Source organism: Pleurodeles waltl, chromosome 1_1, assembly GCF_031143425.1.
Source record: "Pleurodeles waltl isolate 20211129_DDA chromosome 1_1, aPleWal1.hap1.20221129, whole genome shotgun sequence".
Lineage (NCBI taxonomy): Eukaryota > Metazoa > Chordata > Amphibia > Caudata > Salamandridae > Pleurodeles > Pleurodeles waltl.
This window is the reverse complement of record NC_090436.1, coordinates 934,835,461-934,852,068: the sequence shown is the minus strand read 5'-3', so window position 1 is coordinate 934,852,068 and position 16,608 is coordinate 934,835,461. Positions and strand designations below refer to the sequence as shown.

Here is a 16,608-nt window from a genome sequence, read left to right as displayed (position 1 = left end):
AAATCTGTTCTTCCAAGATGGGTTGATGTTCTCCCACAACATTCTTCCACTCTACATATCCTGTTTGCATGCAGTTGAGGTACCTGCACTTTAAATGTATGAGGGATTTATGTACTGCTGGTGTTCATATGATACTGGTTCTCAGTATGGGGCATGGGAGCATGCATTGCTGCTGAACTTTATCTGTTCCATTTGTGTGATGCAGGCTTGCATTCCCTTTGGAGACCAGAACCCTACATACTTAAAGTGAACCTTGACAAACCCCTTGCACTCTGCGCCTTTCTACACATCCCCTTGCACACTGTGCTCCTCCCTAGACCCTCTGCCCCAATCCTTTCCTCCAAAACCAAACAGAACACTGCATTCCAGGCTTACACCACTTATGATCATTCAACCATACTGTAAGATATTCGGATCGACTGCTTTCTCAGTACAAGCTGCCAATCTCTGTAAATCACAGCCACTATTAGAAGCACCCATGACCATATACACTTCTGAAACTGTTGAAAAGTTGGCTTTTTTTCTAGATAACTGTACTGTTAGACTTCCAGCCACAAAGCCAAGGAACATTTGTGCACTCAAATATAATTCTCAGCTTGCAGCCCATGAATTGTAACCAACTCAACCAGCAAACTGCTTTCATTATACTCCTAAGCAAAAAAAAGGCTGACCTATGGTTCATCCTGTCATTACATATAGTTATGTACTTCCATATATAAGAGTTATGACCCACACAAATATTAACATTATAATACGCAGAGATCATCAACAAAGTGTAACTTACACCTATTGAATTCACAAGATACAAATGCTATGAGGGTTGTCCATCACCAGCACTTTACAGAATAAACATCACCAAATGAACATGCACTGAATAACTAAGAGATCTGTCACACATTATTGGACACTTTTTTAAGGACTTTAATATAGTTCATTGACTACAGGACCCAAATAGCTATACAATCGGACTGCTTCTGTACATCTCACATAGACACACAGATATGGGATGATAATAAAAGATGTCCATCCCAACAGATCTCTTCACTTCTCTTTCCCTCTAACCATGCCAGCTCAGAACCACAATAACACAAAATTTCAGACTGGACAATCCAATGCAGTAACCAGACTTATCATCTGAAATAACATAAAGGGATCTGCAGAGCTGTTCAAAGCTACCAGCATACTGAAAACCACAAAATGGCATGTCTCTCGCTTACACTTTATCATCCAACACACTGCTATGTGCTTCGTCCCATAACATGATAACCACACCTCAGTGGTCACCACGCAAGACATGGAAACACTTCCCACATAGGATCAAAACAAACATCATTCCACCAACTATATACCCTATATGGTGTATCGTACTGCTCATGTAGGCCATCGCTTTAGCGCCCCTGATATGGGTAGTAAACTCTATTTAAATGCTTCAGTCCAATACAATACAACATTATCCTTGTATCCTGCCCATTTCTCCTTGCGCCCTGCACTCTTACTGCTATTGTTTCCTTACACCCTACACACCCCATTACACCTTTTCTCCTCATCACACAAGTTGTTCCTCACTCCCACATTATTGTTCCTTTGCCCTTTCAAGTCCCCCACTTGTACCTAAAGCTCCATCCTTGCACCATGTGGTTCCTCACTTATACTTACAAATTGCATCCCCTTGCACGCTCGTTTCTCAATCACTTTGCACGTCCCATTGCATTCCGCGCTCCCTCTCGTATCCAACTCCATCCCCTTGAAAATTCCAATTGTTTGAATTGTACATAGTGAGAAGGTGTTTGCGAGCTGTAACTAACGTGCAGCACTGACATAGTACTCAAAGCAGAGCAAGATTCCCTGAGAAATAAGTATCTACTGCTATTACCCATGCACGGCCTGTTCTGTGTCTGTATTAAGCTTTGAAACACCTTTTGCAATATATAAAAGTAACATTTATTGGATTTACCCATGTTTATGACAACGCATTTTACTTAAGTAATCAGTGTCCACCAGTACTTTGAGTTCCTACAGTTTGGCACGTACAAAAGCCACAATCATGCAAGCCTATGTTGCATGTTAAACCATGGGGCCTTGGGCAATGGGCCTCGTATTGATAAACATAATATTAGATCGTGTTTAGCTTTTGATTCACACAACTATAAAAGTCAAATTGCAATCATATTACGATTACACCAAAGAAATTAGGAGGTAAAGGGCGCTAGTAAATCAACTCCTTGTCAAAAATCCAGGGGTTTTGGCTAATAAAATACCTTGACCTCTCGAACAGCTTTCTGTGGGATGCAGACAGGGAATCAGAAAAAGGTGAGTGTACTCAAATGTTTTAGTACAATGTGGTGCTCTCGAGGCCACAGTCCCGTACAACTTTCTTCAAGTAGTTATAAAGGCCCCAAAGTAGTTAGAGAAGGGCAGTGGCAACAGGGAATGCCTACTCAATCATGGGTCCAGTGAAAAGGCTAATAAACAAGTTAGATTAGCATATTAAATAGTCGTCACACCGAACTCATAAAGCCAAAATGAACACAGGAAGCAGCTACTCTGCACTCTATGCATAACGCACGTACGTATAACGTATTTACGTATAACAACATGGTTGTTTCTGTACATTTTTGCATCTCCAGACTGTTTTTTTCTACTGCTTTATAAAACGCGGATTATAACACACAAAATATTATTTCCTAAATTTTAGTCGCCATCAGTTTTGCAAATTTACATACTAGAAGCTATGCCTGATCTAGGTTTAACACTAGCTGTAGCATTTCCTTGTTTTGTGCGAAGGCCACAAAGAAGCAGTTATATGTTCTAAAATATATTAGCGAGATAGTGGCCTCAATATGAAAGGTATCAAGGCAGCAAATTCAACACGCCGCTGCCACTTATTGCATGCATTCGCTGCAACGTTTGGGAAAATAATGCCTCAGCAGCACATTAAGAAATAATAACTTTTTGTGACTTACCTTGGGCTTTGCAGAGCGTGATTCCAGCAATTGTAAGGCACCATTTTAATGCAGCAATTGTCATTATCTTCGAGAAGATCTCCAAACCTGTACCTACGATGGGCTTATCCCGTGCACTCAAGAGCTGACACCGAAGAGCACTCCCCAGGTTTCACTTGGTATTTAGCACACACAGCCCCGCAACTCGACTCCACAACAAACATTACTCTCCAGGATTCTGCATACTGGCCACCCCTGGAAAGTCACAGATTGCTTCCAAATGCCCGAAGACGCAGAGCTTGCCAACGGCAGAGAGGTATTTGGCATGTCGCAAGCACCCTTTAATGGTTGCGTAGCAATAAGTGGTTCAATTAAAACCTCTGTGATACTATGTGGAGAATGCTGCGGCCCCGAAGATGTCAATTCTCTAACTGAATAGGTAAGGTTTGATGATTTTTGCAAATTTCTTAGAGACTGTGTATGGCGTTACTGTAGGCAAACTAAGGAATGATACAGAGTTTGCGCTTTACCACGCAATTATCTGAACCTAATGTAACTGAATCTATGCCTACAGGGCCATATGAATTGTTCCCACCTACTGGAACGGCTTTGCTCCTGTGGAAATTCCTCAGCAGCGGAGGAGAAAAGTTAAAGTGCCCATCAAATGCTATTTTCAAATGTTCTGTTATATTAGGGCAAACGTCGGGGTATCTGTGACAGAGCTGTGTTAATAGCGGCCTTACAGATTCCTATAATAAATACAGTTTGACTTTAATCTGTCTAGGATCCAAAAACTAAGCACGATCGGATATGTTAGACGGTGGATTGCTCAACCAAAGGGTAACGTGTATTTATTTAACGCACTATCACTGAAGTTTCTTTGCATTGTCAATTGGCTGGTGGCAGAGATCACCATATCTTCTGAAAGACTGGGCACGATATTGAAAAGGAAAGTTTTCATCAGTTTAAAAAAAATAAGAGTTGAAGGTTTACTTCTTAAATGCAAAGCAGTCTAGTGATGTTTGCCTTGCTCTAAATAAGGCGTGGCAACATTGGCAGCTCGTAAAATCTGAAACTGGTAGGGCTTAAATTGGTGACATAAATGGCAGCAAACATGTAGACCCGATTTTTCTTAGGGGCTTTTAAGGAGTTCATTTTCAAGCGACTTTTGAAAAAAAAATAGGTAAAATTGCACTTTTTACAGGACAATTTGCAGATACATTTGTAAAAAAAAAAGCTACAGGTTTTGAAGACAGCCCTATGATAACTTTCAATAGAAGGCTTCTACCATGCTACATTTATAAAAATAAATACATAAAAGTAGTAAGCGCAGGTGTCCAATACTTTTCTAAGAATGAGTACGCAAAATGTTCGCCTTCCAAACTTCATGCTGCTATGAGCAAAACCATGATGTAGTGTGGTATGATAGTAGACCAACTTGAGTGAATAATACCACAATAACCAGAATGCCTATGATAAATTAACCCATAGTGGTGGGTTAGCCATTTCACAATTACATCACCTGCCAACTGTTTATTAAAGGCAGTCATTTTCTATAGGTTAGATAGATGAAAGGCGGAGCATGCTTCACCAGGATTTTAACTGTAACCTTAAAATTATGAATAGTGCTACACAACTGGAGCTGAAACTTTTCAGTTTCAATATTATAAATGGATATCGTGGCATTCAGTCTACTAATGTGTTATTACTATATCAAATGGAGTGCAGAATCAATGCCCCCGAGTCAACTATAGCTACAAAGTGATTCCAGGCCTTGTGTGACTTAAGACAATTCTGATTTGCTCTGACAATTGCTGTCCGCGTAGTAACAGGTAATTTTGTTTTTCCACTAAAAGTATTGGCTTCCAGTCCACGCATTTAAATTGTATTGGATTAAAAGTTCAAGTTTGTCTGTGCGTGTCATGCATCCAGCCTCTGGAACGCACAAATATTCTTATAGTTTTGTGATAACAAGATCGATTGTTGTGCCTTTAATGCACAAAGGCCTTTGGTTGTCAAAAATGCCAAATATCTAACATTCATCTCATACATCACAAGTTGGCTGAAAAAATCGTGATCAAAATTACCATGTGGCTTCTTCAAAATCACGCTTTACACCCAAATATGCAGACTCTCAACAAATTTGTAGGATTGACCCTCAAATATGCTCGAGGCTGCACACCAATGTCGCTTTAGATTGATCAGTATGTCCAACATAACACAAGCTGAGTCTACAATATATATATATACATACATATGCATCATTAGCATCAGCATGTTGGGCTTCATGCAAAAACAGTTTAGAACACCAATTTAGCTATGGTCTCTATCAAAATGAGCAGTTGGTACCTAGAAAGGAAAAGCAAACAGACAAATTACAAATTCCATTGTCATAATTACCCTCCAAGGATTAGGTCAGCACACAGGATCAGTCTTCGTCTTCAGGACATCAGTCAAAACGCCATCAGTCTAAACTCATCTAAAGGACAGGGGACACTTCCCTCATAAGGAGGAGAAGTGTATAGGGCAGTCTATGGGCAAAGATGGTTTTAATAAGTCTCAAAGTCACCAAACAAAGTGACTGAGTTTCTGGATAAAATCAATAGCATTCCCTACCTAGTTCTCCCGACCTTTCTGTGACATGGGTTTTTATCCCTTTGCTGTAATACCTTCCCCCAAAATTCTATTGGACATTTACTATACCCCACTATCTTTAACCTATCAAATTATACATTAGGTAATTCTAATTGTCACCCCACGATAATTCATAAAATTTTGATTGGTCTTCATAATTGAAGCTTTCGGAGGTGGCACATCCGGATGTTATTTCACCGTTTGGCACGTCTTCTCGGGTCATGAGTTCCTTTGTCCATGGTTTAAACATCCTTGTACATTACATTAATCTACATTTGTTTCAACTTTGTATTTAAACTCATACTAAAGCAGCAAGCATGCGGATGAGAACAGAATTCATTTTGATACACTGGAATGAAGAAAATAACATTTGCAGGGTCATGGCCCTTTGCGAGTCAGCACACTGAAAAACAGAACAAATGCTTTTAATATGAGAGCTAGGCAGCTAAACCAACAGCTCACGCTAACTTAACTGAAGGCCTATAAGATTTTCAATATAAATGCAACATCACAAATGTTAATATAAACCATAACATAAACAGTTCTACTCAATCATTATTAGTTCACGTGTGTATATATATTGGTGGCAACACAGATTATAGTCGTAATTCAGATTCGCGTTTAAGCAAAATCACTATTATTATCGTCTTCTATGCAGCATCGTTAAGCATTGATATGAGCATTTCATCCTAATATATGTTATTTAAACTACGCTCTCTCAACTCCAATAAACTCTGCATATCTATCTATCTATCTATCTATCTATCTATCTATCTATCTATCTATCTATCTATCTATCTATCTCGCTATCTATCTTCCACAATTATTTTTCAAGCAGATTTAAACATAGTCCAAGGTTAACTGTTCCAGGGACTATGGATAAACATGGCTAAAAGACATTGAATTGACAATGCTTATACCTCTGGGATTGTCACGATCAACTGGCTTTGCCAATTCTTGTTATGTTTTCTATGTGCCTGATATGACCTGTAACGCAGCAGCAACAGAGGGTTAGAGATCTGTCTGCAAAGACTCTCCCCTTCTCCATCACCAAGACTCACACAAAGTACGTCTAAAGCATGTATTTAATCATTTGCACATGCAAAGAACACTAAACCATAATCTTATTAGAACATACCTGGAACATGGTAGCTTGATTAACTAGACTTGGTCATATTAATTCACAGGATTGCTGAAGTTATGAGATAGTAATGAGGGATGCCTACAGAACACCCTGTGGAATGCACGTAATGATGACTTGCCTTAAAATTCAGTGTTTCCAATATGAATAAGCACTGCAATACAAGCATTGCCATGGTTGTGCCCTCATGTAAACCCTCACCCATCTATCCTCTAAATCTGTTAACCTGCGCTCCGGTTTATGCATAACAGGGAAAGGAGCAGCTCAGCTGTTACCTGCATCACGTAGTGAAGAACGAAGTTTGCGACTCATGTACCTTAAGCCTTGTAGTCTGAGCAACAAATTTATAACTGTAGACAACTGTGACTGATTGATGCATGTTGAGGCCATGGTCGACCTGTGGAAGCTCATGTTTGGAAGTCTCCTTATATTGGACAAAATGTCAAGATGCAAACACACTCAGATTGGGTCATCAGCACAGGCTGTGCATCTGCCTACCGGGTTCAAGTGTGAAATGATCCCACTCCATAACTCTCTGCTCCAGGTGGGACTGATTAAGGCCCGCATTAGGACCTTGGTGTAAATGCCGCCTTCTGCCACAGCGACGGCTGCCAACATACCGTCGCTGTGGCTACCGACCGTCCATGGCATTATGACCATAGATGGAATTCCAGCAGAAGGCTGGCGGAATTCCATCTATGGTCATGGCGGCGGATGGCGGTGAGGTGGCACTGTTGCCAGCAGCAGCGACACGCCAGCAAAACACCGCCTACCGTATCCTGTTCCATGATACGGCCTGGCGGTGTTTTGCTGGTGGACACTGCTGCTGGCAGCAGCGCAGTGTCCCGTCTCCTGCCAAAGGACCCCCTGCAAGCATGTAAGTCGGGTTCTCTGACAGGAGGAGAGGGTGGGGGTGTTATGTGCGTGTGTGGGTGTGTGTGTGACTGTGTGTGAATGTGTGCATGCGTGAGTAATGCGGGCGTGCAGGCGTGTGTAATGTGTGAGTGCATGAGTGGGTGTGAGTGTACGTGAATGTTGTGTCATGAGATTGCATGTGTGCCCGGATGTATGTTCGTGAGTGTTGCTGTGAGTGTGTATGAATGCATGGGTGAATGCGTATATGCGTGTGTTTATGGGTGTGTATGTATGTGAGTGTATGCGTTAAATGTGTAGGGGGAGGGATATAGAGGGGGACGGTGGGGGAGGATTATGGAGAGCAGGAGGGGGGCAGGGGAGACCTCTATCAGTGCAAGGGAAGGAATTCCCTGGCTCTGATAGTGCCTACCACCATGGTTTCAGTGGCGGTGAAGAAACCACGGAAACCATGGTGTTGGGCCGGGTCAAAATGCCATTGGCGGCCTAGTGACGGCCACAGGGCTGGAGACTGTAGTCTCCAGCCGGGCGGTCATTACCGCCATGGCGGTCGGAGTGTTGACTTGGCGGTTTGGCTTAGGCCAAACAGCCAGTGTCATAATAGTGGCGGTAAGTACGGCCAGCCTGTTGGCAGTAATACCTCCACTATACCACCAACCACCGGGGTCATAAAGACCTCCTAAATGTCTTAAAATAGGGCTAAACAGCTCTTGAATATGGACCAAGCACAATTGGCATAGGGTTGAGTGAACAGTGAGGACGAAAAGGCCATGCTGCTCAAGGTCCTATTAGGATCTGAAGCTGACTCGTGGGCTATAGTTCCTCAAATATATTTATAGTGTGCAGTAAGTCTCTTGAAGCAGCAGACTGAAGTAAGTAAGTTTATGTGCAAATACAATACAGAGCTTTACTGGAAAGAAGGACAAACACACAGACGTTCCTCTGCTTTCAGCACCACTTCAATTCCCAACCACAGTTTCATAACATTCTCAAAATCATGACTCTGCTCTGGGCCCTAATTCTGAATTCTAGGGTCCAATTAACTTGTCTTCTCTGTTCCATAAAATGAGTAAACAATGCATCAAATTATTCAAATTAATTTCAGTGTAACTTGATAGTCAGAGTTTCACTCTCAGTGACCAAATTGTATTTCAAAAGGCTTTATTTAGACTCAAAGTCAAACTTGCATATATGAGTCTCAAAATCATAGTATAAATATGAAGAATAACCAAAGGTGAATCAAAATGTCATACAATGTGAAACTTAACTAACATGTAAAAGACCACCAATTCATAAGTGAAAATGCAGAAAATGAGGAAAAATAATTGATGCATAGAGTACAAATCTGATTTTTTTTGCCTAACTATTAATATAAATCCCTAACTATGGTAATATACTATAGGTTCAGGAAAGCAGCTCAACAGAACTTCTGGGGGAGTTTCCATCAATAGAGGTATGGCAGCAAAATGCCACAAAATCAGTTCAAGAGACATTTCTAAGCAAGGTCCGCTCTCAGCTAGAGGGCAAAGGGAATATAAAGCTTACAGCTAAGTAAACCACACTTAAATTCTGTTTCTTCCAACATTTAGCTAATTGGCAAGTATAATTTGTAGTTATGCTTTTAAACTGGGAAAGTTTAAACGCGTAACCACAAATTATACTTCACTAAATGACATTCAGCCTTCTGAATTTTCTGTGGTGACCTTGGAACACCCTCATACTCTGAAATTTCACAAGAACTACAGCTGCCAACCCAGGATACTCTTCACAGCTTCGAAAAGCATTCAACCAGGCTTTTCTTATCATCTCAAACAATGAGCTATCTATTAACTCGGTCTCAGATCCTGACACCTGCAGCTTTAGAAAAACATTCACAAACAGACTGCACATTGAAGGTTAAAACACAGAAAAATACATGGGCCTTCACTCTGCCCAACTAATTAAACATAAATCCACTCTCGTGTTACATTCATTCTACATGTCTCTTATGTTAAATATGTAATGATTACAAAGAATAATATTTCAAAAACACTGGAACATAAACATTCTTTCAAACAATAATAAAATATGGCATACTTAAAATATTGCCTTTGTCTGTGCACTTAGATTGTATATTTTACCATGCACCATGTTAAAACACAATTCTTTTGTTAAGTAGAAAAAACAACCATGTTCTCATTTAATGGTTTAAGAGGAGTAAAGGCACAGCCAGTTTACGCTCTCTCAAACCTCCCTCTGATGACTTTTGGAGTCATCATAAAACCCTTTCAGTCTTGAATGAAACTCTCTAAAACCTAGTTGTTGTGAACAGTTTCTTCCATGACTTCTCCAAACACTTCATATCCTCATAATATTTACAATGGCTATCTTCCAATTCCATGTCTGCTCTCTTACTCTTCTGACCTCTCTGTAACTTTCTTCTTTGAAACATTTGATATCTAACCAACAAGAGTATTCCCACTATTGAAATAATCAACAATGGTCTCAACACAAAACCTGCAATTCAACTTCACAAATTCCCAAGCCGTCTGCCTATAACAGAGCATCCATTTCCAATTGCCTCCCATGCACTTGTTGCTTCTAACTCTTTCAAATCTTTTATCAACCCTGATGTTTTTCAGCTATATATTTACAAATCCTTACTTTTATCTGGAATAAAGGTACAACACTGTTGAACCTTCAGCATCTGGCATACTCCCCCTTCTTTTGCAAACAACATGTTTAACGCAAGTCTATTTTGTAAAACCTAGTATCTTTTTTAAACCATTTCAGTATTTACCAATAACGAGTTCGCAGTGATAGTAGGCAACTTATCCACTACGGTAGACAGCCTTTTCATCTTCAGGTCATTCAAAATCACACCCACTGATGGAATTCATGCACCTAAAATATCTCCCAATATTTCAGCAGCACTAGCTCCTCATCTAGTTCACGGTTTCACTTTCCACACAATATTTCCAAGATGCTTCACATGATAGATCTTTTGAAATATTACCGCTAGATAACAAGTACCATGCCATTCTTTCGGCAACTTAAAATATGTACACTGTCCACAAATAAAATATACTCCAGGAAGCATAGAATCCTTATCATCCAAAAAGAATTAACTCTTTTCCCTGACATCATAAGCATGCTCACAATCACTCTTCCCTATGAACAAAGGATCAATATAGCTCTGATCAATGTGCATGCCATTTCCCTTTATGTTGCCAGTCTAAGGTTAAAGCTGGTAAATTCCCTTTGCACTTAATGTTCTATTTATTCCTTCTTCCATCTGTGTTGTGTTGCAAGAACTTTGTCTGTTTTGGATTTAGTTGCTAATTCCCTCTTTCAATCCACCACTAAATTTAACAACTTATTTTCTATTTCAGTCCTTCAACAGGTCAAATTGTGTCTATGTGCCTATGCAGTGTTTAAAGGTTTTAATGACACAAAATATTTTCTTACAATCTCTGCACTTTTAAAATATGGGTTGTTATTCAGGTGTTTAATAAAAGGAACTTCTTGCAACACCAAGTCATTATTTGAAAAATAGTATTGATTGTAAAATATACTTAGTAGAAAACTCCAAGGAATGCCATATGTAAATGGGTTATGATGAAATGTGATGCCTTCGGACAAAGAAGCAGGTAACTGCATAGAGACATACAGTAACTACCATTCATTGTATTTACATATTCATACAACGACTTAAAATATACATTGTCTGAATAATCTCCTCTAGACTTATCTACGTGTAATGCTTTATCACCAAACATAAAAACATCATTGTCCTTAGGACTAAGGATTTGTGGGGGAACACTAGGAAATAACATCTTGAATGTGTTGAAGAAAATGCTCCTATTAACAATAATAGTAACACTACAAAGGAAATAAGCAATAGGGTACCTATTATGTATCTACTAATATTTTTCTTGTTTGACTCAATTTTGTCTTTCGCCATCAGATCTATTTTTATTGTAAATACTGTAGCAGGAAGATATCTTCATTGGTTTCACTAATGCGGATAGCGACAGAGTTCAAAGTTCATTGAGCAACAAAATTAAAATCTTTGTGAGATGTCCTAGCCCTAATCCGTGTTTTTCTAAATGACAACCCTCTTTCTTCTTTTACTTGGGCCAAGGAAATCTTTGAAATTCTCTATCCCAATCAACAATAATGACTTTAACATTGACACGAACCAATTTCATTAAAGGCAGCAAAAATTCAAAATACTACTCAACCACAAGTTTCAGTTCATGGAGATTTAGCCACATTAATATGTTTACTCCAACTTTCCCAGAACTCTATCCGTGACTGTGTCATTTGTGAAGTAAGTCCAGTCTGGAGGAGAATACCTATGTCTAGGCACTCTTGTTCTCTTTCACCTTCTTAGTGCCACACCTTCGTAGTCACTTTCACTCAGATCAGAACTTTCAACTTCTTCAGCTTCTTCAGCAATTGTTGATGGCACACGTTCTTTGGGCAGACTCACTTTCCCCCTTTCTTTCTTCCTGGGCCTATTGTCTCCAGCTTCTACTTGCTTTCTTCCAGCACATCAGGGTCTGATTCTGAGCCTGACTCATTCACCACAGGGCAAAGTTCATTTTTCTCTGCTTCGGTCTTAGATGTAGCTTGTTCAAGACCAACTTCAGCTGGGCCTAGTGCAGTGTCTGGCTCTGTTTTGTCCCCTAAGGTCTGTGTGTCCTTTTCTTGTTGTCTCTCTTGCACCACTGATACTTCTGGAACAGGTGATGTTGGGTCGAGGGGACAATCAACTCTGAGAGTATGGGAAGTGTTTATCCAGTTGGGGAGGCCTCCACACTTTACGGCCATTGTCATTAATAGGATCACTTGGTAAGGTCCATGCCAGCAAGGTTCTAGATTTGTCTTTCTGACATGCTTCTACACCAAGGCCCAATCGACTGGATTAAGGTCATGGCATTATTCTTGATGCTGAAGTATTGTGGCTGCTCCAACCTGATGAGACACAGAGCGCAGCATATCAGAAAGTCCTTTTCCATATTCTAGGATTATATCATCATTAATATTCACAAGTGCATGCACAGGAATCACTGGCAGTCTTATCACCCTCCCATTATGACTTCCTGGGGGGACAGTCCAGTCTTTCAATCAGGTACACTCTAATAACTCATTAACACAAGAGATAGAGCATTGGGCCATTTCAATTATGTTGAAGCACACACTTTTGACAATCTGGATTTTAGCATGCTGTTCACGTTCCTCACAATACCTGAAGCCTCAGGTCTGTAACTGCAATACAATTGCTGTTACATTTGAAATGTTGTGCACAACAATTTCAGGACCCCATTGTTGAAATAAGTTCCCGATTTGATTGCAAAGAAGTCGGGATACCAAACTTCAGAATGAGTTCTCTCAATAATAGCTCAGCTACAGTGAGATTTCCTTTTCACCTAGTTGGTTAAGCCTCGACCCATCAGGAAAAGATACACACTAAAACCAGAACATACTTCAATTCACTAGACATGGGCATCTCAATGAAATCCATTTGTTTTCTGTTGAGAGGTCCTCCTGACCTTCAAATATGACTCAGTGTAAATGCAGTTATTTTCCCACAATTGTTCTGTTGACACACAACATATCTATGACACAATGCTTCAGTCATCAACCTACATTTAGGATTGAACCAAGTCTGTCTAAACAATCTCCCAATGTCATCCCTGTCAATATGAGGTGGACCATGGAAAAGCCTAGCTGTAGGAGGTAACAGACTGTTCAGCAACACTGGATATCCTTCCATTGAAACCCAAATGCCATCATCTCTCTTTGTACAAGCTGCTCTGATGCATCTCTGTTATTCTTCCTCCGATACTTCCTCCTGAAGCCACTTCACTTCATCCCAGGTATCAACTGTTGTCAACAAGAGGTTAAAGTTAGTCTCATCCATTCCTTCATTTACGAAATCACCATTGACTATACGAACATTGTATGCACAGTACTTTGCAATCTCGTCAGCGTACCCATTACTCAAAGTTAGATAATCATCTCCAAAATGATGTGCAGGACACTTAACCACCTCAATCTGCTTGGGCAATTGTAGTGCAATAAGGAGGTTTCTCACTTGTTCACCATTCCGGATCAGAGATGGAGAAGATGTCATAAAGCCTCGCTGAGACCACAGTTGTCCAAAGTCATGAAGAACACCAAAGCTGTACTGACTATTGGTAAAGATTGTCACTTCCAATTGATCGGAAACACAACATGCAATCAATTCAGCTACTTGTGCAGAGAATATTCCTTGAAGGCAGGAAACCTCAACAACTCAAGAAAGGGTGCAGACGGCATAGGCTGCTCTGAGACGTCCTTCAATGTCTCTTAAGCATGAACCATCAACATAGAGGACATAATCAGATTCAGGTAATGATTCCTCTTGGAAGTCTGGTCTCGGTTTGGTGCACAGTTCGGTGCAATCATGGTCTCCTTCACAATCTTCAACAATTTTTTGATTCAATATTTGTAACAGAGTAGCAGGATTCAAAGTCCCACTATGTTTGATAGTTACATTCTCTGCAGCCAATATCACCTGCTCATATTTGGTAAATCGACTACTTGTTAGATGTTGGATCCTTGTTCTGGTCAGGAAAGGTTCTACAGAATGGGGAACATACACTGTAAATGGGTGACCCATTACAATATTTTCACATCTCTCCATAGCTGACTGCTGCTACTGATTTATGGCAGTTGGGCAATGCAGAAGGAACTGGATCTAATGTGGTGGAAAAATATGCCACAGGTCTCTTAGCATTGCCATACATTTGAGTTAGCACTGGGAGAGCACAACCCTCCCTCTCACTGCAGAAAAGTGCAAAGGATATATAGTAATCGGGCATCCCTAGAGCTGGGGTATGACAGAGACATTCTCGCAGCTCCAGAAAAGCGACAAGACAGTCGTTATCCCAGGATACTGCATTAGAATTATCCTTGTGTTTCTGCCTCTGCAAAGGCTTGACCATCAGGGAAAAGTTGGATATCCACTGTTTATAGTAGCCCACCATTCCCAGGAACATCCTCACTTTCCTCTTTGTGGTTAGCGGACTCATTATCAGTATGGCTGAAATCCTCTCTTGCTACACTTTCCTCACTCCCTTTTCAATGTGGTATCCAAAATACTGGACTGCTTTTTGACAATATTGTAAGTTTCCTGGTGATACTCTATGTCCATTATCAGCCAGGTCATTCAGCAATGCGATAGTATCTTATTTAGAAGCTTCTTGGGTATTTAACACCACCATTAAGTCATTGATATACTGGATCAAAACTGAGCGGCAAGGTATGATTAAAGATTTCAAATTGTTCTTTAAAATCTGATTAAAAAAAGATGGATATTCAGTATACCCTTGTGGGACACGGCACCACATTAAGACCTTATTTCCAAGAAGGACTGTAAAAAAGAATTGACTGTCTTCATGCAATGGTATCAAAAAGAGGCCTAACACAAAACAATGACAGTGAATCACTCGACTCACATTGAATTTAGAACAGTATTGCAGCTGTATTCGGTACAACAGGGAAACAAGGGACAACAATGTTATTTATTTTCCCCAGGTCCTGTACAATCCTAAATTTGGCACTTGTTTTTTTTTAAGATCCAAAATAGAAGAGTCACAGGAACTTCGCATTATCTCCTTCTAGATTCCCTGCTGTATCATGGATTCAATCACAGGAATTATCCCAGCAATCGTTTCTGGTGTCAAATTATATTGTGGGGTGCTCAGGAATTCAGCATTAGGCTTAATAGAAATCCAGACAGGCTCTACACTCTTAATCAGTCCCATATCCTTCCACGAAAATCCCACACCTCATGTTTGCCAGTTTCTCTCAAGTCTGGGGATCATCATCAAGTGTTAGCAATGTCATAATCATGCAACATGGCTCATTTTTCATCAACTTGAAGAGAGCATCCTCATCATGGGTTTGCACTTCTATACATGCTGGAGTGCAAAAGATAGCACAATTGAGTTTTATAAGCAAGTCTCTTCCCAAAAATTTCACTAAGCTGCAATCACATATGATAAACTTGTGTTAATTCTCAAAAGATCCTATTTACCGATCAACTGGGACAGTTTCTTGGGCATTTATTTGTTTATTCTCCACACCAACAACTTGGATTGTTTTTCCTGAGAAGGGTAGGTTTGGGACTTCTACTGTTCTCAGAGTAGAACAGTTAGCACCAGTATCGACCAAGAATGACACAGGATGGTAATTTACTTCACAGACTATAAATGGTCCACTGTAGTCCACCTATAAGGCTGTGCCAAGTACACAGTCTTCCTCCCCCCTCAGGCACCATCAGGATGATGTGTCGGGCCATTTCCATAATTCAAATTAAACAGAGGAAGTTGTGGAAAAGGATCATTATCTTGCGCCAAATTCTTGTTCATTCTCGAACCCTCATTTATGTTCTGACGTAACCCAACAACACTTTGATGTGGCATTGGAGGTTGAGGAACTTGCATTATGGGAGCTAGGGGCACATTGAATTTTTGATTTCTAGGTCTTTGCACACCCTGCTTCTGGTTTGAATTATTATTCTGAGAAGTTACAAATCTAGCATTTTTAACCTGATTTTCTGGTTTTAAATGACATTCCTGCTTACAATGTCACACTCAATTGCAGATGTGACACTGTTGTGATCTTTTTAGACTATTTACATCCATTTGTGTACCCGGATCAATAGGGTCTCCTCAAGCTCTACTTTGCATGGGATTTTGGGGTTGCTGATATGCACCTTGCATTGTGCCCATAATATTTACTGCTAGAGGTGTTTTTGCTGGTTCTTTATGCAGCAATCATTTTGGCAACCATCCGTTTTTCCTTCAGCTTTTTCTGCTTCATCTCTATCTCATCATAGTAATATTTTGCGTAATGTAAAATTTAATCAATAGATTTGTTCTGCAAACAGATCAAATGTTGCTTGATCCTCATGCTTATTTCTGGCCTCAAACCTGTCACAAACCTTGACACAGAATTTTCCATTTCCTCTGCCTCTAATGTCTC

General features: G+C 40.1%; 1 protein-coding gene across 4 annotated transcripts in view; it reads right to left on the bottom strand.

Moving 5' to 3' along the window:
* Positions 1-3,339, bottom strand: part of LOC138289089 (uncharacterized) — a 153,414-nt gene extending 150,075 nt beyond the window's left edge. The window contains exon 1 of one of the 4 annotated variants that reach the window (XM_069230151.1): positions 2,964-3,339. In XM_069230151.1, coding sequence (XP_069086252.1) covers positions 2,964-3,027 — 64 coding nt within the window. In that variant the 5' untranslated portion in view covers positions 3,028-3,339. The remainder of the gene's footprint in view (positions 1-2,963) is intronic. The other 3 variants (XM_069230153.1, XM_069230152.1, XM_069230150.1) reach the window with 3 other exon arrangements.
* Positions 3,340-16,608: the final 13,269 nt, after the last annotated feature.